Here is a 25,264-nt window from a genome sequence, read left to right on the forward strand (position 1 = left end):
TCTTAATTCAGCTTATATTTAGCTTGGCATATTTAGTAACATTTCGTTAAACTTTTACTTTCTCATGTATATAGTACACAGAAAGTACAGGGTGATTTTTTTTTTTTTTGAACTGACACTGTTCAGAGAGCTCTGTAGCTGAAACTATTGGCTGGAAAGCTCCAAAATTTGGTTTGGGGCGTAATGACGACATAGGAAAAGGAATCCGCGAAAAAAATTAGTTCCAGAACTCACGAAAAAGGTGAAATTTGGCGCTTTTCACATAAATTGAAGATTTAACTGCAAAATAAAATTTCTGACTATGTTTTAAAAAATATAGTAAACAGACAAATGAATGAAATAGCACTCATTTTATTAAAACTGTGTTTAATTCAAGAAAATAATTTGATTTTTCATGTGATGTGAAACATGTGACTTTTTTCTATTGGGTTATTTAAAATCGAAGGTTTGTGATGACTACATAGTTTAGGCATAGTTTAACATAACAGACTAACTAACATAGTTTAAACAACAACATATCACGACTGTCATTAACATCCCTAGTGTTGCGATCAGCCGTAGAGAATGTTATTTACAGAATGGAATATTTGGTCCAAAAATTGAAATATATTGAAAATCCATATCCATATTGAAAATTATCGATCTCTTCGCAGAGAAAATGAAACTACTGAGTAAAGAAAAATAAACCGAGACTGAAATAAAATTAAACATTAATTCCAAATTTGTTTTTCATTTGTTATTTTCAACCATAAAGGGGAATTATTTCCTTGAATAAAACACATTTTTAGTAAAATGAGTGCTATTTTATTCATTTTTCTGTTTACTGAATTGTTTTAACATAGTCAAAAATTTTATTTTGCAGTTAAATCTCCAATTTATGTGAAAACCGCCAAATTTCCCCTTCTGGTATGTTTTGGAATTTTTTGTGAATTCCTTTTTTCTATGTCGACATTGGTCGCCAAACCAAATTTTGGGGCTTTCCAGCCAATAGTTTCAGCTACAGATCTCTCTCAACAGTGTCAGTTTTAAAAAAATCACCCTGTATTGTGATTGTCAAAAAATTCGAACTCAAGATTTTGGCGAATCTTCACGTTTTAGAGTGCGAAAAACACATTTTTGTAAAATTTCCGTCCGTCCGAACGTCTCTCTGACAAAGGTTCCAAAATGCTTTGAGCTAGATGGATGCAATTTGGTATATGGTCTTTACACTACATTCGTAGATTTCTATCAAATTTTGAGCACAAATCCGTTCAAAGAAAATCTGTCTGGTTTTACGAGAGTTAACTACAAAACGAAGAAAGCTAGATAATTAATATTCGGTACACAGAACGTCTAGAGTGTAGATATCTGTGAAATTTTGAGCTGAATCAAATGAGGGGGTTGGCCGCCTGTCGATCTGTACTTTCAGAAGACATATAAACGCGATAATTCAAAAAATGCAAAGACTTAAATATATCAAATTTGTTATGAGATTTTGTGACAACACACACACACACACACACACACACACACACACACACACACACACACACACACACACACACGCGCACAAAAAAAACTGATTAAGGATGACACGGTAGATTCAATAAAAATACACGCAAGAAATTCGAGAAACTTTTGGAGGGACCCCTCCCACAGGTTTTCTTCTTTCATTTTGCTACTCTTCACTATTTTCAGATAAGAACTCTACAATATATGTCAACGGTTTTTCATTATTTCGCGTAAGGTATTGCAATTCTTAATTAATCATTTTTAATGATGGCTGACAAGTTACTAACTTTATCCTAGATTAACAGTCTTTAAACCTTTTAGAGTCGCAACGCCCTTGAAATCCTATATCTTCTCATTGAACCTTTTACCTTCCTTTAAAGCAGAGACGGATATATAAGTATTGACGGTGTAATTCTCTACAAATAATTACTCATTTCTTTCTGGTGAACACCATTTTATTTTCGGACACGTTTTTTGTGCCACTTCATGTAGACTATTACAGATTAGGACACCTCTCACAATCGGGTGCCACGTCTAGGTGCTAGCATCGTTCTTACACACTCTACATTCTGATACAAAAAAGGAATTAACAGAACTTTGTACTCGACAGATACGCCATCTATCGGCGTGAAGCTGTAACAGACGGATTTAGACATTTTGCTATCCTAGTCATTGTACATTAAGAAGCCCTTCTCTGTTATGAGATGAGGAATTTAATTTCATATTTCATCCTATTTTCAACATATTTTGATTCAGTTTATTTAATATCTTTATTTTATCAACGTTAGGAATATGTATGAATTTTACTTAAGTCTTCAGAATTTTAATATCCACTTTCGAACCAAATATTATTAAAGTAAACGTCCGATTTTATAAATATTCTATTAATTAAATGAGTGAAATGAAACAAATAGGATTTATTATTAGTTATAAAGTGTTAATGTTAGTCTAATATTTTATCATTCATTAAAAAAAAACTCAAATTTAAAAATAATGTTTTAGCATTAGTTAAAATTCAGAAGAAATTTCATCATGATTTTAACTTCTTTGTTTGGAATGAAAAATTAAAATATGAAACTAAAAAGTTTTAAACAAATTAAACAAAAACTTTATAAAACTTTTGTTAATACTAATATAATATTTAGTGTTATTTTATTAATTAAGGTCATTCTTAAAAACAATTAACAATGTGAAAATATTGCAGTTTGAACATTAATAATCCGCTAATTAATAATTTGTCTGATTATTAATGTCCTTGTGACTTATTGATGGTCATAGCGAAGTTAGGCTCACTGGAAATTGCAACCGTTTCAATATAAATGGCATATCTGAGTAATTTTTTTTGAATCAGTAGTAATACGTGGTATATGAACAATTGTGCCTTTGCTGTGGCCCATCAATACCTCAACATGCGAAATGTAGCGTTGAATCTTTTTTGGTTACAAACAGAGGGGGCCGAAGTGGTCTGGTCGTTAGGTCTCGGCTTCGGAACAGGACGGTTTCAGATTCGAGACCCAATTGCACCGAAGAACCGTCGTACAAGTGGGTCTGGTTAACGTTAAATACGTCGGTGCCAAACGTCCCCATGCTGGCGGGGTGTGGAAGTTTGGAGGGGGTGCCAGCTCAGGTGTCGTTCTCGTCATCTGACCGCGGTTCAAAATTACGATATCCGTCCCAAAATAACCCTAGTGTTACTTTAGTTATATTAACGTCCGGTTTTAAACTAAACTGGCCATAAACCGAGAACCATAGCTTTACACTCCGTTACTATTTTTTTAAAAAAAAATGCAAGGTTAAACTTGTATTTCTTAGGCATTTAAACGATATCTACCCAAAAGATGAAAAATTTCAGTTACTCGAAAAAGGTAAAAAACAGGAAAGATATTCATTAGTGTTGCCTTGCCACAAACTTTGTGCCTAAAATTAGAATAAATTAATCAATATTGTTTTAAACTCATTTACTGTTAATTTGGTATTAATTAAAGTTTTATATTTTCCTTTCTTGTCACCATTTCACACTCAAGTGCAATATAAATACTTACTACGACGTAACAATAATTTTCATCAAATATTTCCAACAATATTGGCAAAAAATCCCTCAAATGCCAAGAGTCAGGTGACTCGCTATCTACCAAGCGCAAAGTGAATAAAATGCAATGTTTATATAAAATTATTTATATAATAGAGACATATTGCAAAATTAGTTGCTGTAAAATTCTTTAGTATAATAATGATAAGCATTTTTTTCTTCACAGAATGATTGATCAGTATCTCACGGTTGTTTTGCTTACCGAAAAAGATTTTTGAATTATTTCTTACAACCATGTTATTGGAGGGTTACTTATGGCTAGTAAAAATGATCTGAATATCCCCAAAGAATAAAGTACCATCTCACCTGACCTACATACCGGCGCCTTAGTGGATTTCGAAGCATTTCCCGTGGCCGATATGGATTCTGTGTTCATCTTCCGTATCTCCTGAACATGTTTCTTTCTCGTTAAAATGGCGGAAAGAAAAGGAAAAGAAGGTTTTCTTATTTTTTGTCCCTTCGCCACCCCCTCCTGTTTTCGTTTTTCATCCTTCCCCCTCTCAAGTGATACATTTAACGGTAGCCGTGACTGAGGACTGAAGCGTGCAAGAAGGATGAGGAGAAATCCAGAACTCTTGATCTCTGTGACCTTGGTGGGCGGGGGGGGGATGAGATGGTGGCCTTTTTTTTATTTGGGTTTTTAGAAAAAAAACCGTAGCAAGTGAGGGAGAGGAAGTTAAAGCATTGATATAGAATCCGTTCCTGAATGCCCAGTTTATGCTTGAATCTTCAGTCCGTGTTAAAGAAAGTTTAGAAGCAAAGAACAACTATGTATAGAGCAAATAGTTGTAGGTGGTTACAATGTGCTAGACTCTGATTAATCCGTTCTTAAGAGATACTGATGTTTGATTGTATTATGCAATAATCTTTTAAGATATAGTAATAGTATTGAGTTCATACATGAATAGTTGTATCAAATATTAGGAATTTTCAAATATATTTATGAATTTTATTTAAAAATTGCTTAACTTATCCAAATTTAGGTTTTTTTGTAAAAATGTTAATCATATAGTTATGTGTCTGTATTAGCAGGATCGTTTCGAGGCAATTCTGCTAAGATTTCGACTCTTCTCTTAAAATATTTACATCTTCTTTAATTTTACATCCTGCACGATACATCCCAGTCCCTAATGGAATGCTATCTTCCAGGTTTCTTTTTTTCTGAAAAGTTATACGATTTACGTAACAACCCAAATTTTATAATTTTGTAAATATTGTTTATGATAGTACTTGTGTTTAAATATTAATGATACTATATGCATACAATGATATAAATCAGGCTTTAAATAATATTTTAATGCATAATTTTGTTTAAAGGTATACTGTAATTAAAAAAGCTAAATGTACACTGCTGTAAACATATTAGAAATTGTACATATTTTCCAAAAGAGTTTTGAATTGCCCAAAATTTTAAACGGCACAGAATGTTTTATTATATTTACAAAGAAGATATAACCATTCTAGTTCTTTAATTTTTTAACGGTCTTTATTACGTCATGTCTTATGGCTAACAACTCCGCGGTGGTCAATATCTCCACCCTCCCAATCACGGGTCGATCCTTTGTGTTTTTGAGAAATATTTTCGCTGGACTCTTAATGCCTAACTTATGCTCTATATGATCGCTGTCTTCCCTATCTCTTATCTAGGTATCTGGAAGTAGTTACAATAAATCTTAAATGCATATTTCAGTTTTTGTTGACTATTTCTCTCTCTCCTATCAGTGCTTAATGGATAGCTTTTTTAAAAACCAACTGGAGTGGTCTTCCCAAAACTTTCTCGCACTCTCTCTAATAATAGTTTCATTAGAAAACATGCACTTTCACTAGAATTGTATGCTTATTAAGTACGTGCCATTGGCTAGTAATAGTTATGAAAGAGCCTATTTCGCGATTAATCTCTGGGATATGGTTAATATTAAAAAAGTACTATAAAATCGAATATTTATATTGGGCAACTTTTACCGGCCGATTAAAGTCTAAACTTTTACATAGAACTGAAATTGTAATCATAAAATAAGATGTAGAATTTCATTTACCAAAGCTGATACGTTTTTAAATTATAGCATTTACACTCATGCAGAAGTACAGTTCGACAGATGGTCAATCTTGATGAATTTGATTCCAAATTTGATACAGATTTACAGTTTAGATGTTAAATTCGTGTATTAAATGTTAGCTATCTATCTTTTTTGCTTTTGTAGTTATAGTATTAATTTCATTTCGGATTTCCAATGAATGAATTTTGTTAAAAATATAGTAGAAAGCGACAAATTTATTATCAAGACCATATGCCAAATTTCATCCTTCTAGCTGAAGTCAGTTTTGAGTTTTGGCGGAGAGAGAGAGTTCCAAAAAAAGAAGGGGAAAAAAATGATTTTCGATTCATCAAATTCTGGAGGTCGAATTTTTTCATTATTATGATACTTTTTCTTTATATATTATATCTTGTACATATTAACTTTATATATTGTCTTATATATTTCTTTATATATTTTCTTAAATTATATTATAATATATTTTCTTTATATATAATAACACACACACACACACCATTTTTTATAAGTAACTATAAGAACCTTTTTCTATCTGCTCTCATGCTGGCAATGCCATAGAAAGCCATCTCGGACTCGATTTCACTATGGTAAAAGTGAGTGTAAGCTCAAAAATAATGATAATATATAAACTGTAAAATGAATACTGTAATATAACAGATAGTTTAACATGCTATTCAAAATAATGTAAATTCATGTTTTTTTAAAAATTTAAACGACCAGTTCATATGTAAATAAGATTGAAAAATATTCATATGTATTCAATATATAATCTGTATCCAAATATTTTCTTTGAAAAAACCCACAAATTTGCAAAAAACTGCCAAGCTTTGTTTTTCCAGGTTTTGGAAAAAGTTTGGTTTTCCAGGTATTATTCTTTATATATAGGAGAAAGAAGCTAGAAATTAGACTTTCATCTAGAAACTTACAGAATCATTATGGTGAGTTGACAATTCCCCTAATTTAAGCTATCATTCTATTTCTACCTTAGCCGAGTTGTAGGGAAATATGAGTACCAACCCGCCTGTTTCATACTGTTCGAACTGAAGGATTCATCCAGTGATGGCCCAATTTTGCATTTCCTGTAATATATTCTGCATCTGTTCAAATTGAATTATTTAGAGTAGTTCAAATTGAACTACTTTAGATAAGTATTGTATAATGCTTGAACGAGGTTCGGTTTGGTTCTGGATATCATCAGTGCGGATATGTAAAAATGTTCCCGAAGTTGCGTTATGAGAATCATTGCAAAAAATAAATTTCAAATTCTCAACTTAAAATTATATAAAAATAGGCTGGAGTTTTGTTGCATGATTTAAGTGGATAAACGGGTTATTTTATTAAATTCGATTTCCTAAACGATAAATTTTTATTAATTAGTTCTCTTATTTATCTTAATAATTAATATGAAGTTAAAGTGAAGCTTTTATCACATTGTATTGTAGTATTTGCTTTTTTCATTTTCTCCATACGAAGTTTAGAGAAAGTATAGTAATTGTCAGAAAATTTGGGAAAATGTTTGTCTGAATTACCTTTGTGACAGATCAGCAAAAACACTTCGAGCTAGATGGATGGAATTTGGTATACATTCTTACATCAAATTTGCAGATTTCTGTCAAATTTGGAATAATATCCGTCGAGAGGAAGTCTCTCTGTTAAGCTGCTGAGTGTAGACATCTGTCATATTTTGAGCCAAACTAAGGGGTGGCTGTCTATCTGTCTGTACTTTCAGAAATATGTAAACGCGATAATCCAAAAACGCAGTGACTTAAATATATCAAATTCTGCATAGGATTTTGTGACTGCAAGTGCAATTGGTGCCAAATTTTTCGTGACGAGCTAGACGGATGAAATTTGGTATACGGTATTTATACAGAATTTGTAGATTTCTTTCAAATGTTAAACAAACTCTGTTCAGAGGAAGTCTGTCTGTCCAGCTGTTCAAATATAAGTAAACACGATAATAACAAAACAAAAAGATCTGGATATATATATAATTCGGTACACATATTTAACATCTATAGAATATACACCTGCCAAATTTTGATAAAATCCAGACCTTGACTGTCTGTTGGTCTGTATGTTTAGAAACCTATAAACATGATAACTCAAAAAACGCAGTGATTTTAGTATATCGAATTTGGTATGGAATCTTGTGACTACAAGTGTAGTTTTGTGTCAATTTTTGTTTCAATCTGGCGAGAAAAACGTGTCTAAGACGCAATTAGTTTTTTCGGATGCTATTAAAGCCTACAAGGGATTAACCGCCGAATAACTCGCCAAGGATGACTCGATATATTCAGTGAAAGCTCTAAAATCATGCCAAAAGTTAATATTTCGTAACTATTGTACGCCAGTGCCATGGGAGACGCTCTCTGGTATAACAAGTTTATTAGAGAGTATGCGTGCAAGTTTTAGGGAGACCATTCTCCCGGATTTAGAAACCAAATGCATGAGATTCCATATCTCTAACTGAAAAGCAACCTCATCTGATAAACTTACTTAAAATCATAGCACATGAAGAATAATTTATCTTTGCAGTTCATGCTAATATTATGTCCTTTCAACAGGAATATCAGAATTACATTCTTTCTTTTATTATAGAAAGCTTGCTACTATACGTTCTCCGAAACCATAATTTACTTGAAAAATTCTAAACAGTGTTTCAGATTAGTTTTTAGAAGATATTTCGTTACACTTTGCATTGTATTGGAAAATTCCCAATGAAGTGAATGTATTAGATTATATTGATTTAAATATTTGCATGAAAACAAAGTAAAATTTCTTTATACAAATGTATTCTGGGTGAGTTAATTTAGTTAGCCTATCTTTTCATCACTTCGAAAGAAAACCACTAGAAAGCCAATCTGGTTCCCATGTTTATTTTTCATAGGATTTTTAACATTGTTCATCATAATTTCTGTTGGTATTTCACAGTTAAAAAAAAACTTGTTGCATACAATTGAAAAAACATTTCTTATCAAGTATCTTCATTTGACAATTCATATGTAATTTCTTTTCAGTTTTTTTTTAAGAATCAATTTTTTCGCTTTTAGGTTCAAATCCAAGATTCACAATCGTTGCTCCTGCAAAAGTGGATCTATCAATTAGAAAGCGCTGGCCAATATCCGCGAGCAACCGCGGATGCATATCCCTCACTGGTGCCTTCTTGGAAATCGGGTACATCATACCGATCTTACCCTCGAACAAGTGCAACAAGATACAAAGAATTTCCCTATAAGGCAAGAAACCTTTTCTCTCTTTTTTTCCCTTAAAAAAAATGAAAATTTCAAAGATATTTTGTTTAATTTATTTGTAATGCTTCTAAAGCATTAAAGATGGAATATTGTAATCGATTTTTCGCTTGTTCCCGTGCAAAACTGCTGGTAATTTGTTCATTTCTGTGTAATATTTTAATGCTTTCAAGCATGTTAATTACATTTTCACTCCATATGCAAGTTGCTATATAAATAAGGCGCTTGAGAGAATTTAATTTCAAAATTATGTAATATTTATAATAATAAATTGAAAAAAAATATACTTTTTAAGTGAGCTAAATGTTTTCCTAAAATTTATACAAATTAGGTTTCTTTTTTCATATTAACCAGTTGACAGAGTTCTAAGTGTATTCTTTTTTAACTGATAAAAATGTTATTTTTTTTGCTTGTATTGCTTTTAATATAAACTCACAACTTGAAGGACTTTAAAAGTCTGAAATTAACTGGTTAATTATTGTTAATCTAGAGTGAAAGAAAATATTCTCCATTTTTAATAAAAGGATTTGTTCACTAAAAAGAATCAGAATAGTGTTTCATTGTATTGCATGATTGTTTTATTTTCATGTTCAAATAATAAAAATAAATATAAATTTTTAATATTATGAATTTCTGTTTTAAAATCTTAAAGGACAATTTTTTTTACATTAATTACATGAGGAATCTTTTAAAATAATTTTACGTATCTAATAACTAAAATAAAAAGAATATAAATGTTCGTAAAAATAAGTTTTATTCAATATATTATGTCTCCACAAATATATGAGAAAAATGCGCATATAAAAGAACAATAAAAAATGTTCTATTAAGAAGTAATCATTTCCCCTTCGAGTTATCTTGCATGTCGTAATAGGTTTAAACAAGTATAAAATACAAATATAAAATTTAATTGCAAATTTTTAGTACTTTATAAATGAAAAATGCATGAATACAAAGAAACCAATGCTACAGTTCTACATGCATTTAAAATATTAATCTGAGTAGGAAAGATTTAAGAATTTTTCACCTGAAATATTTTAATTTGTATTTAATAATGAATAAATATTTTCTTAATTAGTATCCTAATGATGTTGCTACTTAAGACTCATTAAGCCGTTGCCAGTGGAATTGACAATGATATTACAGATCTTGAAACGTTTAATATCATTCACCATATCCTTGAGTCTTCAAACATAAGTCGATGATGCGTTGTAACCTCATTAGAGATTTTTGGTCAAACTGTTTTAAAATGTCAAAGTCGGAAAAACAAGCGAGATAGTCACTTTAACAATACATCGATAGAAATTTTTATATAAATCACGAGTTGAATATGTTTCAAATCAAATTTTCATTATACGTAAAATAAGTCAAATTGATACGATTTGAGATAATAATAAAGAATGCTTGCAAGATATGTAAATAATTTATATTTTATAATAGAAAAATTTAATTTATATATAATATATTTTTGGTGATTATTTACATAAATATTAAATAAATTAATATTCTTAACCCCTCCAATTAAAGAGTCGTAATAGAAAAATGCAATAATTTATGAAGATAATAGTGATAAAATATATAGTTCAAGCTGATAATCTGAATCTCCAATTTCTCCAGGTATCTTATTATACGAATGCATATCTGTAACATAAAATCATATGCTTAGCTTAAATACATACAAGTATAGATTCCGAAAACCAATGCTTATATTATACATGTAAATACGATGAAAACATTACGCACGAATCGAATGTTAACTTGGAATTCGCAATTTCACTAGCTTCAATTTTGCTTGAAATACATTGAAGGAAATCTATAGTATTGCAACCACACGGGTTTATTTGTGTATCAATACTAATAAGAGATTTCTTCGGTCTTTTGAAACGTCCAGCGTTACTAAAATAAAGACTGTTCTTGGCACAAGTGATCTGAAAAGTAAATAAAAATAACTTTATTAATATATTAAAAAGTAATTAAATAAAACATTTAAAAGTGGTAAATGTAAAACGAATTAAAGTATAAAATCTTGAAATACTTTTTTTTTCACTACCAGATGGCAGCACCTTATTAATTAGTTCATTAATATAATCAAGTGCTGAAAATATTACAGTGATGCTCTATCGTCGAGAACACGCTTTAGTAAAATTAGAAACTATTGCATTCTAAAGTGGTAGTAAAATGGTTACAAAATTCCATCTTCGCAAACAAGAACCCCTACTAATTAACCCTTAAAAAGGCTATTTTTTTCTAATCATGGTATATTAAAATATTTTTAGGATTGGGACTGACTTAATAAAAATGACTCATTTAGGTTATTCGATTAATTTATTTTAATTACTTGATTGAATAATTAATTAGTTAACAAATTAAGACACCATTTTGTTTGAGATAAGGAACTGAGGCATCTAAGTTTGTCTTATTGAAAAATATGTCAACTTTTGCCAACCTACATAAATTCACCCAAAGTTTGATGAATTTGGTGGGAAACATACTTCCCAAGGCCTTAGAAAGAGTTAAATAAAAGTGAATGTATAATTTGCAAATTCTTTTTCGAAAATAAACAGGACAGGGTGATTCAAAAATCATTTGTCGAAACTGTTTGGTAAATAAAAGCGGCTCATGCAGAGGCAATGCGGCGATGAGAATAGCTAACTTATTTCAGTGTATAAATATAATTATTAATTTAACTATACGCGATACCTTAATGGGGCAACAATCCGAGAGCATTTATTTTAGAACTTTCAGTACTGAAAGAAAAGCAGTGAAAAATGAAATACCTATCTTTGAGAGACAACTTCGTACTTTTTCAAAACACTAATGCACTTCTACTGGTGCAGTTTGTATACAAATAAAATTACGAAGAAAAATTAATGATTAAGATAATGCATTATTAACTTTTCTCATAAATATACACGAAAGTAACGCTTCTATAGGGGAGACCGCATATTTCCATGCTTTTTCTGTATTTTTCCCTCTGCAGATAAGTTTTTGTAAGGCCCCGTTCCGACTGCCCGTTGCCTTTATGGATCTGCCATCTCACCCATTGAAGGACCAGTCTCGCCTATGGAAGTCGATCTGGGGCTTCCCGCAAACAGTCTGTAAAATGAACAGACATCAAAGAACCCCAGAAAATCACAAGTGAGGGGAAAGAGGGCAAAATGTGCCGGATTTAAGGCGAGCAAGAGAAGTCGAAACGGGGCTTAAATGAGACTAAAGTGAGAAAAATAATTGAAAATCTTTATTTCGAAATTTAATTTTTAGTTATTAATTAGAAATCAGGAATTGCTTATAGTTTCTTTGTAAAAAATAATAAATTTTTTTTAACCAGGTAAATAAGCTCATCGTGTCGAAAAAAATCGCCGATTAATATAGGATCACTTTCAGCACTCCCGCAATTACTATGAATCAGATACATATCATCTTTACAAAGGTATCGAAAATATAACGCTTGACTATTGGGAGGATATCTAACAGCGTAGTAACAAAAAAAGAACAGGAAACAATTGCCAGAGCACTTCCTTCCAAAATATATGAAAGGTTCGCCCTCTAATTTGATTAATAGCAAAAGCAACTTGGTTGATAATATTAATCTACTAAAATATTTCCTATAATTCCCGGCCAAATATGAGATGATATGCTATTCTGTTGAACCTGTTGCTCATTGGATATCAGTTTGCAACAGGAATCGTCTCTTGAAAATGGTTGCTTTGCCCCGTAGCTACTTCTCTATTGGTTTTACGTTGCTATGCAAAAATAATTATGTATATTTGATCTGCGTTTAAAGTTTTACTACCAATAACTTTTGAGTCTTTTAAAGATCCTCTTCCTAAAATATTCCCACCTCAACCTCGAAAAAAAAAAAAAAACTATTTTTGCATTAACAGAATGTAACATTTTTTAAATAATTGTATATAACATATTTTGGCATTTAAAATTTTATAACTCATTCAGTTTTGTCTTGTCTAATGGATTTTCTAACACTACAGGCCAGGATTACTCAAATAGGCAGCAGCCAAAACGTCTTGATGTTTTAATTTTTCCCTTTCAATTAACTAAATCCACGTTCTCGAATTTATTCAAATTAAAATCAGGTCGCACTTGAATTTTCTCAAAATATTATTATGAGATTTCTTTTTTACAAATTTGCCAGTGAACAGCTCTGGTAAATTTTGTACTAGAATATTTAGATTAAATAAATCATTTTTAAACTATTTTTCAAAGTAAGTTTCAGATTTAAATCGTTTAATAAGCGGAATATTAACTTGAAAAGAACGTTATGATAACGTTATTAAACTGAATAATCAAATAATTTTAACTTTTTAAATGAAAAAAATATTTGAAAGATTGGCTCTAAAAGCTTTTATTGCCTTAAAGCCACTGGAGGGCTTTATAAGTTTAATCGTTCCTGAGCTAAAATGAGAAAGCTAAGTCTAAAACCTCTGCTCTACATCATTAACAGAACCGAGATCATTCCCCTTACCACAGACTTTTGACGCTATGCATCTCTAACGACATTTCTGTCAATAAGGCAAGTCGAACATGAGTTGCGGGCATGCCCAAAAGGAACCGTTGATTGACTGCAGTCCTCTTAAAGGGAGGTCAATTCGCATGATCCGTGGCGCGTGTCGTCAGGATGGGGTGGAGAATGCCGGGGTCCCCCCCTCCGAGAAGAAGAGAGACGGGGACAGGTGCCGCAGATCCGACAACAACAGTCGTGCTTCCTGTTGGAAAGGAGATTCCAGGGAGATGATGGTATTTCTTCGGCAGAGATTCGACTCTGATCATCAAACCGCGAAAGAAGGGGATGGTGGGGGTGGAAAACAGCAGAGCAGCTGTCCACTTTTGTTTGGACCTCTTGTGGTTGGGGAAGGGATGGTGTTTGTACAGTATTCTGTGAAGAAAAGTGAGATGTGTATGCGTTGTGTGATTTTTGGGAAGTATATTTAGACCAAGGTTTGTTTTTTTAGAAATAAAAGAATGGCAGAAGTGTGAATGGTTGGAGGTGCCAGAAATTCGATAATTGCATCTGAGGTTTTGAGGTAGCAATGGGTCAAAGTCTATCATGGTGGAAGAAAGGCAAAATGAAATTACAGAGTTTAATTTATTTTTTTTTAAATGAGAAACGCTAAAAATTATAAGCCGATATTACTTTAAAACAATAAATATTTATGAAAAAAAGAGCATGCAGTTTCGAAGTTAATTAACCTTTTACACTCAGAAAAATAATCCGATGTATAATTATCCACCCGATACAAGGGCTAGTTTATTGTTCCATAAAATAAATATATACAATTGTTTTAAGTTGAATTTCCACGAAAAATGAATCTACATCTTGTTGCCATTCTGTAGGCGTTTTTAACGATCAAAACTGAAAAATAAATAAATAAAACATTAAAATGATGCACCATCCGAAAGCAAAAGATTAGTAACTATCATAACCGACAGTGTCATTTTGGAATTAATTGGATTGTTAGAAGTTCATAATCTAATTTAACATCAAATAACTTCTTATCAACAATTTCATGATTACTAAGAAATTATTTTGTCTCCTCTTGCTTCAGCTTTGTCCGAGACGTTTCACTTCACATTTTAGAGCAACCTCATATGCCTTCTTCGATAAAGTTTAAGGTAGCCGACTACGTTCGAAGCAATATTTTTGAAAAATTGGATTTTTTAAAAACTATTTATGGTTTTTAGATGTATTGTCAATTATAAACACTATATATACAAAAAAATTATTTGGAAATATAATATATTTTGAGAAATAGGAAAATGTGTAGTAAATTTTAATGAAATTTAACCTAAACGGCTAACACTCTACACAAAATTGTAATGCAGCAATCCTATTTTTCTTTGTACACAAATTATAGAATATAATGATGAATGAAATGAACCAAAATCTAAGAAACATTTTGAGATGCAAAGAAATTATGGGTAAAAATGTACGTATATATACATTTTTTCCATAAATTTACAACTTAATTTTTCTAAAAACACTTATAAAGGGAAAAGTATTTCACCAACAATAAAACTTTTGGTCCATTTCATTGCCCACAGTATTTAAAACACACGCTGAAATTTTTATGTAAATACCTCTATTAGTTTTTGAGATATTATGCTGACGGTGGATAATTTTTATAAAAATTAAAGTTTAGCTAAAATATTTCTTTAATTTCAATTTTCTTAAAAAATTGTTTAAAATTATCCTGGATGATTGATCAGACCTTCCTTTTCCTAGAAAATACTATTTTGGAAAGAGGAAAGCCTAAACTATAAGAAATAATAATAAAAGAAGAATTCGCCATTGTGGTCGAAAACCAGTGTTTTTAACTTAGTCGGATACCTTAATTTAAAAAATAAAATGTATTCACCCAGAAAAAAAAAAGATGAAAGGCTTTATCAGGGGAACATTGATCTGTTTCATTTCTTATCCTTCTGTAAATATGTTTATTCATCCCCCATTCCTCTTTCAACTCACTTAGGTAATACTCAAACTTTCACTTTCACTAAAGCCCCCTCTCTAATTGGGATTTTTTTGATAATTAGGATTCACCTTAAAGCAAGGGTGGGCATTAAGTAGATCGCGATCGACCGGTTGGACCGCCACGACATTTTGCCGTGACCGCTTTTATTAAGTTTTCTCCTTTAAAATGACATAATTTTAAAAGCACCTAGTGCAGAAACTAAGAATAACTTTTGGAATCTAACGGACGAAGTAAAGTATCCTTACTTTAAAAAAGTTGCATATCATTTAACATCGTTCTTTGGATTTGCCTACCTGTGTGAATCTGCACTTTCAACGATAAATATGATTAAGACAACATATCGTCCCGTCTCACAAACGACCACTTAGAATCCAGTGCAAGATTAGCAGTTAGTAAATATTTACCAAGATATTCAAGATTGCCGGACAGTATGCAGACTAAGTCTTCTATTAACTGTAGCTATAAGAACTAACTTTAAATGAAATGATTTACTTTTTAATTTGATTCATTTTGAATTGTTTGATATTAAATGTGTTATTCGATATTATTATATTTGCAGCTATGTTTGTAGTTATGTAGATAAGTACACATTACATATTTATAATTAAATTATAACAAATATAGTAGACCTCTTTTTTTAGCTCACCGCACCTTCGTCACTGGGTGGACCGCAACTCCTTGAAAAAATTAGAAGTAGCCCGTACTCTGGAAAAATCTGCCTACCCCCTTTTTTAAAAGCAAGCTTATATGGTAAAAGCTTTATCAGAACTGAGGCCAGGCCTAAATATTTTTCAAAATTTGTTAGTGAAATGTAATATTAAAAATTAAACTTTAGTGATTGAATAAATTAATATTTTGTCATCTTAAAAAATAATCTCCAGTTTGGAAAGTTAAAATAATTACAAAAATATCTGGAACATTGAATCAATATTGAAAATGTTTTTAGGGACACATTTTAACAATAATTAATCCTTCGCACACAGATGTCTCCGGCTACATTCAAGATTATGCATTATTTTAATGTTTTATTTTTTTAAGTTGATCGTTAAAAATACTCAGAATATTAAATTTTCGAGGAAATTCAACTTAAAACAATTTCAAATTTATTTTTTGGAGCAATAAACTAACTCTTGTATTAGATTATTATGCATCGAATTACTTTTTTGAGTGCAAAGAATTAGTGATACCATGCGAAGTTCCGAAAAATCAATTTTACGTTTCAACATCTGGTAAGAAAATTGTCTTGAATCATTTCTATAAAATATCTGTAATAAAGAATCTTTAATTAAGTTTCAATTTTTAACATTACTTTCTTGTATACGAAGAAGTATAAAAAGAGAAATATTGACATATATATAATGTATCTATTGAAAAATAATTGTCAAAAAATTCGAATTTGAGGTTTTAAAGAATCTCTTCGTTTTAGACTTCTCTAAATCAGAAAAATACATTTTTGGAATTAAATTTCTCTATACGTGAACACAATAGTTTAAAAATGCTTTGAGTTTTGTTGAAATTTGGAACGAAAGCTTTTCAAAAGAAATATGTCTGTCTGGGAGCAAGTGAACACGATAATTACAAAGCATAAGGAGCTAGATGGATAAAATTTGGCGCACATTTTTATCAAAAAAATTTTGATGCCTATCAAATTTTGATTAAAATTCTTCAAAGGGTTGGCGATATTATAGGCTATACTTTGATATATATGTAAAAGCAATAATTAAAAAATTCCAAAAGTTCAAAGTTCCAAAAATATATTTAAAATACAGTCTTAATACTAAAATTACAGTTCTGTGCTGTGTTTTATTTTAACCCTCTCTAGGGCCATGGGAAGCATGCTTCTCACCAAATTCATAAATCTTTGTACAAAGTTACTGAAAAATATATAAAAACTTTTGCCAATCTACGTAAGACAGAAACGTAGATACTACAGTGCCTTATCTCATACAAAATTATATGTAATAATGATGCATAATTAATCAAATTAAATTTTTCTATTAAGCTAAATGAATCACTTCTTGAGCCAATTTCAATCCAAAAAATATTTTAATATACCATGATTAGAAAAAAAAAGCCTTTTAAAATGTTATTCGGTCGAAAAATATACGTCGAAATTGCGCATTCTGATTTTCCCCCTATATTACGAAGCACATATGACTCATATGTGGGAGTCCGAAAATATAAATATGAGTACTCGTGGCATTCATTCCTTTCTCCCATACAAAAATTGTGGACTATGAGTCAGGTGCGATAGTTTCGTGTCCATGATAGTTAAAATGAAAAGACAATATTTATCCAAAAACTATTTTTCATACGTCCACGTATACATGATTGTATAAACTGTCAAATGCTCCTTAGATTTAATACAATTCCGATTAAAACAGTCTGCATTCTTAATTTACTCAAGATAGCCTTTCTCATTTTTGAATTATAATATTTCTACATATACGGACAGACAGACTTTTCTTCAATGGATATTTTGCTCAAACTCAACGCATTTTGAAGCTATTGTACTCACAGACAGACAGACAGACATAATTTCAAAAATTTATTTTTCATACTCAGGGAGATCTGGAAAGAGGAGTTTCGTAAAAAACTCGATTTAGTATTTTTCTACAATTGCAGTTTTTCTTATATAACTTCATGTGCGAGAAATTAAAAGTAAGATCTGCGCAGAATCCCAAATTTAAACTGACGAGTCAGATTTTACACATATAATATCTAAACCCAAATTGAAGACACTAGGATTTACATCGAAAAGATCTTACCTTCTATAGTATTGGTCAATGAGGGTTTGACCAGGCCCCTTCCATCCTCCACACTGAGAAAGCGTAGCTCAGTTTTTCGTGTGCTAAGTATGTGCAGGGTGAAGCTTTTGGTGGCTGCTGTTGCTGTTGCACATTCTCTTCAACCTCTCCGCTGTGGATAACCTGGGTGAAAAAGTAGAATTCATTTAATGAAATGTGATAGATCAGAAAAACTGGTTGGATGTAATATTTTTTATTTATGCTTTAGTACTGTGTAAGTTGCAATCTTTGGTTAGACTTGAGTTTACAGTATGTTCTCTTTTACCTAAGCTTCTAGGTTGGCGAATTATTTTGCCGACCGCCAAAATACTCGCCAAATAGTTACAATCGTAGATAAGTTTAAAATAACACTAGAATAACAATATTTCTGTTGTTATTGATTGCAATGGAAATTTAATGGATTTTCATGTTTGTCATATTATATCGTAACATAAATTATATAATAATTATCGCGGGATTGGCCTTTTCAAGATTTTCTCGCATGGCATTGTCGTACAATAGTTACGAAATATTCACCTTTGGCGTGAAAACAGCATTTTTACTGGATCTATCATACTGAATCTACTATCTACGGAATCCTTGTCAAATTATTTGACGATTATTCCTTGACCTGAGATCAAAAATATTCCAAAATCGAATTTGTGCTTTAGATGTATTGCAGGAGAAAGTAATTAGCGGAATGTTTTGTATTAATCTCGTAGTCCTTTCCTCAAACTTTAACACTATACTGGAAAATTTGATTTTAACAGCTATTCATGCATCTTTTTAACATATGTTGTGATGCTGCCGAGTTTCTAAGAAGAAAGTTGTCAGGTGACTCATCACGATAGGTTTTTTACTTTTTAAACCAGTTTTCCCCCCTATAAAGAATTAATATAATTATTTTGTGTGAAAAATAAAATGTTGGCGGAAACATAACTCCGAAACTAAAGGCAATTGTGATTGTTTTCCCAAGTAGCATAATAAATTTGAAAAAAAAAAATGGGAATGTCTCTCCAAAATTTTCACGCAGACTCTCTAATAAGGATGAAATATTTTGTAAAAATTAAAGATAAAAAAAATTATACGGTGACAAAACTGTTAAGAATCCTTGAAAAGATAATGTACTAAGTATATTATCGACAAAAATAAAATAAATTTTTTTTTCATTACTCTAAAATTAAAAATAATTTTTCTGGTATAGAAAATTATTTACCTGCAATTTTTACATATGACATTACTTTCAGTTGTTTTAGTTTCTAGATTTTTATTAACGTGCTTTGTAAATACGATATTAAATGCAATTATTTGTGTATGCAACTTATTACTGATATGTAATTAAGAGCAAAATTTAATATAAATAGCATTTATAGGCTTGATTCGTCAACCTAACATAATACAATGTTCCTGGTTAGAATTTCAATTTTTTTAATGGAGCTTCATATTTTAAACAAGTGGTAAATCATACAAATCATTTTATTAGAAAAAATCTAATGCAATTTCATAAAACAATGTAATCTGGTCATGCTCACATAAATCTAATTCATTGTATCGATTTAATTTTAGAATCCATCTTCCAGAAGAAGTAAGACGGATTCAAGAAGATCAAGATGGTGATGTCGCGACCGGTGTAAGACAACATGCACTTATGCGGTATAGAGTGATTGGATTATGTTGAAACATGAATTATCAACTCAGTGGAAATTAAATACGCTATTCAAAGAGCTTATAAAATGCAGCACAAAGAATATGGTATAAATCATTTTTAATAAAATCTATTTATATTTGTATCTGAATTAAATAAAATTTTGAAACTTTTCTACGTTTTATTTTTTAATCTATTTTACACCTCATTATCTTTATTAATAATAAAACAATGTCCGTGCATTGCATGTCAAACCATTTGAATTATAGCTCAAATTTTATGCAATTATTGAGAATGTGTTTATAGGGGATAATTTTTTAAAAAATTAATTAAATTAAGCGAGATATGATTCTTTTCAACAAAAACTTCTATAAAATTTTATATTGCACAAAAATAACTTTTGCATTTTTAAAATTAAAAAAAAGTGTCTTTTTAATAATAATAATTTGTCTTGATTTTACTGGAAACTTATTTTTATTTTTGGCACAATTTTGAACAATAAATTTAATTTAAATAATAAAATCCAATTTGTTTTCATGGTCTCAGCTCTTGATTCACTTAGTTTTTGTTCTATTCTTGAAAGCTAAAGATAAATTCTGTTTATTATAAATGCAGTTTATATGGGGAACGCGAAAATGAAATAACATACAATATCATGGAAGACAGATCACACGGACAGCTTCGTTGTCAATGGTAATACAGTCATAGTTCATTTACATAATAAACAGAACACATATAAATCTATTAAGAGTAGGTGTTTCGCCAGTACGATTACATTAAAGGAATGCATTAAAGATTTGATGGAAAATAAATACAATCTTCATTCCCGGCAAACTTTAAATCGAATATAGGGTACATAAAATTGGACATAATTCGTTGCTATGGGGAATTTGAGTGCAATATTGTTTACTTACAAGCCTAAATAAAAAACATTAAAAACGTTTTGAAATAGTGTATCAAAATGCCAGAATGCCAAAGATTAAATATTTAACGTTCCTGTAAGAACTCATTTTAGGAAACACATGGTCATTATTTGGAGGAGACCAAGAGTAGTAAACAATGCAAATACTAAAAACTTAACATTCTAAACTGTTAAATGAGAATATTTATACAGCCCGATAAAAATGAAAAGATCTTTATAATCCTCGAAGTAATTCAAAACGGCTTTTGCAGTCCACTTATGACAATTCCCCTATAACCTGATTTGGCGCAGCATGACCAAACATGGCTTTTGCGCCAAAAAAACCGAAACAACCAACCAACCAACCTACCTATAACCTGATTTGGTGAATGATGGATGTACTTAAGATAGGAGACTACGATAAAAAGTCAATATTTTTTTAATTTTGCAAAACTATAAATTTTTATTTAATATTATTAATATTTAAATAGTTTTTTTTTTTTTTTTTTTTTGTAAAACCGTTGGAATTTTGTATCTAAATTTATTTTTTGGAGAAATTCCACTGATTTGTATATTTGCATGTACATATGTTTTAATGCTGTTTTTAGATGCTATTATCTGAAATTCTTATCTTTGATAGAATTTTCTGACAAAAAAACTTCATAAATTAAAATCAGATGAATATTTTTTGTTCAAATTTGGTATAATAATTTCCTTATATATTTTGCAGTTCTTGATTTAGAGAATAAATAATTTCGTTCAGAAATATTTTATGGTTGTTTTAGTGCTTTACAATGTGGAAAAAATTGAAAATTGTGTGCTGTTTATCAATCGAACGATAATATTTAAATAATGGATAGAAATGCAGCTTATTTTTTAGTTCAGGAACTATATAATATATTTTTATTTATCTGCAAAATTTTAAGCAAATCATTTGATAAAACTCTAAACTAGAAGATTTTTGCTTTATACTTTTTTTAGTAAAAAAAAGCCCTTTTTCCAATTAACCCTTATGTTCATTTTGTATAGTATACCATACATACAACTTTATAAAAATATATTACCACTATAAAATAATTTTTAACTTAGTTTTATTAAACGATTTTTATTACACTATTTTTTTTGTTGATGATTTTTATAGCGTAAAGAAGCTACCTATATACATTTTTTTTTTTTTTTGCTTTTCTTCAAAAAAGCAATCTTGCCACGATAAGGATTAAAAAAAAACTTTTGGCACTTAACTAATATATCTTAGTTTCATAGGTGTTTTTTCAATCTTTTTAATGCATATATTTAAAAAAAAATTATGAATTAAAATATATTAAAAGTTTTCGAACGTTTTTCAGAAAATCCCCCCCCCCGAACGTAGTCGCATACCTTAATTTATTATTACAGGGACCTAAAAAGAATTTCTATTCGAGACACGAACATTGTAAGCATCTGAAAATCATCACATTTTCACATACAGCATTTACCACTTTTAATTCTCATTCATGTGTTTAATTCTATGAGATAAAAACGATTCCTTGCCTGGTAGAGGAAGTCTATGTATCTGGCGGCCAGCCTGAGCGTCTGTATCTTGCTGAGCTTGTCCGAGGGCAGAGTGGGGATGATGCGCCTGAGTGCCGAGAAGGCATCGTTGAGGCTCTGCGTCCGCTGTCGCTCGCGGACATTGGCCAGCACACGCTGGTTGTGTAGTTCCTCCACGCTGTGGCAGGAGCGACGGTTACGGTGCCTCTGGATCTCGGAACTGGACCTGGAAGAAAGAGAGCAGATTCTTATTTCAAAAATCGGGGGGAGGTATGAAAGTATGATTAAAGAAACGTATTTTTGGTTGTTGTTACATATCAGCTTTATTTGAAATAGTGGAGCTTATTGAATACTGTATAGTATCCGAGAGAAAGCACGAATTAGGTTAGATTAACATCCAATTTTAAGTCAAAATGAAACTTGGTGTGGGACACATTGTTATCTTGAGCTATATTTAGATGACAAGGACAATGCTCATGTCGGTTTCCTCCACATTACACCATTCTAGAGGGAGTATGTTTCAAACATGACTGAATTATGCGTACTAAAGATGACATTTATCATTCAGTCTGATTTCGAAATTAATATATTGATGCTATTGGAGTCACGTCTGTGATTTACACCCCTTAATCAATTATATCACACCTTCTATAATATAGAAAAGAGAAAGTAAAGAAGGGGTTGTTTAGTTAGAAAGAGGAGGTGTAAATCATGACAATAAATGTTTCAATATCCCGCTTTTAAATTATATACGATTATTTTCATTCGGACATCATAACTTTAGAACCCTGAGCAGACAATCAGACCGACAGTTGAGAAAAACGCATCTTTTGTAAACCTCCACACCAGCGAGAATACATTTAGCGTTGACAAATTTATATGTATTCCGCCAAACGTATACATATTGGTTTCGTTTGTTTTTCTAAATAAACAACGTTTTTCAGGTAAGCAGACTTTTTTTTTCTTATATCGTATGATTTTGAATCATGACCAGATGACCAGAACACATCCGAGTCGGTACATTTTCTGAAGAGTTTTATATAACACTTAACGAAATGACTTGCGTTTTAGGATTTTTACAAGATACTATTGACACAGGTACTATTGAGAAATGCTGCATCATGTTTTCAATAGTCAAATGTTCTATAACAAGATTTATCAAAAGGTCAAGGATGGAAACAGTTCCGTGCAGACAGGAATCAATCATACAATTGTAAAATTAGCTAAAATTTAAAATAATGGATGATTTGTCATCATTCCAAAGGCAAAAAGTTTATTCTAGAATTTTATATACTGCCAAAAAAAAAAGACAATAGCGTTTAGAAATTCATAAAAATTTCAAGTGATTTTTTTTTATTAACCATCGAATCTAGTGATTCAAAACATATATAGGAAAAAGGTTGAACTGATCAGAATTAAGGCACTACTTTAAAATATGGACAACAGCATTTACAAATCTATAATTCGTACAAAAGAGGAGTAGGGAGCGTTCTGCCAAACAATACATATGTAATTCATATACATTCTAATTCATATACGGGCTTGTTTTACTGTCCTCACTTAGATTACATAATAATGAAATAAAATATTAATTACTAATTAATATATATTTTATCAATCACATATTTACAAATGATTGAATCAAATGTTTCTTATTTGCAATCTGCAAATCAGACTTTTTACTTGATATATCTTGCAACACCACATAAAAAAACGAACACTAAATAAGAGACATCGAAACTGACTTCGCAACCATGCCTTGGGACCCAGAAGAACTTTATAACAAAGGAGAGAGTATTTGGCCCATTTTAATTTTATGCTAACTAAACTCGGATTGATTTCTCATCGACTCAGGTCAGGAGCTGGGCTAAAATTCTGAGCTCTGAACTCTGTAACTAGATCACTGCACTAATTGTAAGTAAACAAAAACAGACGAATTCTTATTTTTTTTCCAGTTTTTTTTCATAAAATTAATAATTTCAATTTTAATTTCAAAGTTTTGCAAAAAAAATAAAAAAAATCGTTAATTGAAAGTGGTATTATTAAAAACAGTAGTAATTTGGACAAAAAAAAAGCTCCGTGATCTATTTTAGTCTAAGTAAAAGCGATTTTTTTTCCTTTTACGTTATTTAAATTTTTATACTTAAATTGGAGAATTTTATTATTTCTTAATTTGTATGCCAAGACCAGAATATAATTTTGTAGAATAAAGAATCAGTTCCTTATCTTAAGAAAATTGTCTGAATTATCGAAATCGCAAGGTACTGTTATTGAATACTTTTTAAATTAAATGTTTATTTAATGTATCAAAGTTGAATAATGAATCTTTCGATTCATATAGCGTACGAAAATTTATCAGATTCATAAAACTCGATATATTTAAAATCAGGCTTGAAAAATATGGTGTGTAACACATGAAACTCAGAGATAAGTTAACTATTGAAGATATTGGTAGAACTGAAAATGCAATTTTTCTTTCACAATTTTTAATTTCCATTTTTCTTCCATTTTCCATTTTCAAAAATCTTGAAATCTTTTATTACTAAGAATACGGAAAAAAACCCTGAACAATGCATTTCAGTCAAATGATGTGAAAAATGGGTCTGGACAGGACTATATGGTAAAGTTCTTATTATCTAAAAACTCACTGAACGTTCGTTGCTGTTCCATTAAAAATATTGAATACCTGCTTCAATATTCGCTGATAATGATTTCAGATGAATCTCTTATTCATAATTCATAACTTGATATTCATTAATCCGTCAATAAAATATTTTTAAGCATCGAATTGTGATTGACATCGAAAAAAAAAAATTAACAGCTTCCCACTTATGCAGTTTAAGTACTTGGAGATACCATTTTGACACTTATAAAGACCTATATAGAGATCATTAATAGAGACTGCGAGCCGGCGCATTATGAGGAATGATAACTCATAATTTTGCCTTCCAAATATTTAATCATTTGCTCTTACCAAATCATGCAAATGCTTAAAGATTTTAATCTGCTTATACATCTCTATATGTGAAGTA

The 25,264-nt window shown here is 30.5% G+C and overlaps 1 protein-coding gene across 1 annotated transcript in view; it reads right to left on the reverse strand.

Moving 5' to 3' along the window:
• Positions 1–9,660: 9,660 nt before the first annotated feature.
• LOC129987885 (twist-related protein 2-like) overlaps positions 9,661–25,264 on the reverse strand; it is a 29,088-nt gene continuing 13,484 nt past the window's right edge. The window contains exons 2-4 of the mRNA XM_056095866.1: positions 22,233–22,458; positions 18,139–18,300; positions 9,661–10,813 (exon numbers count right to left, since the gene is read on the reverse strand). Coding sequence (XP_055951841.1) covers positions 18,154–18,300; positions 22,233–22,458 — 373 coding nt within the window. The 3' untranslated portion in view covers positions 9,661–10,813; positions 18,139–18,153. The remainder of the gene's footprint in view (positions 10,814–18,138; positions 18,301–22,232; positions 22,459–25,264) is intronic.

The sequence above is a fragment of the Argiope bruennichi genome, chromosome 10 (assembly GCF_947563725.1).
Source record: "Argiope bruennichi chromosome 10, qqArgBrue1.1, whole genome shotgun sequence".
Classification (NCBI taxonomy): Eukaryota; Metazoa; Arthropoda; class Arachnida; order Araneae; family Araneidae; genus Argiope; species Argiope bruennichi.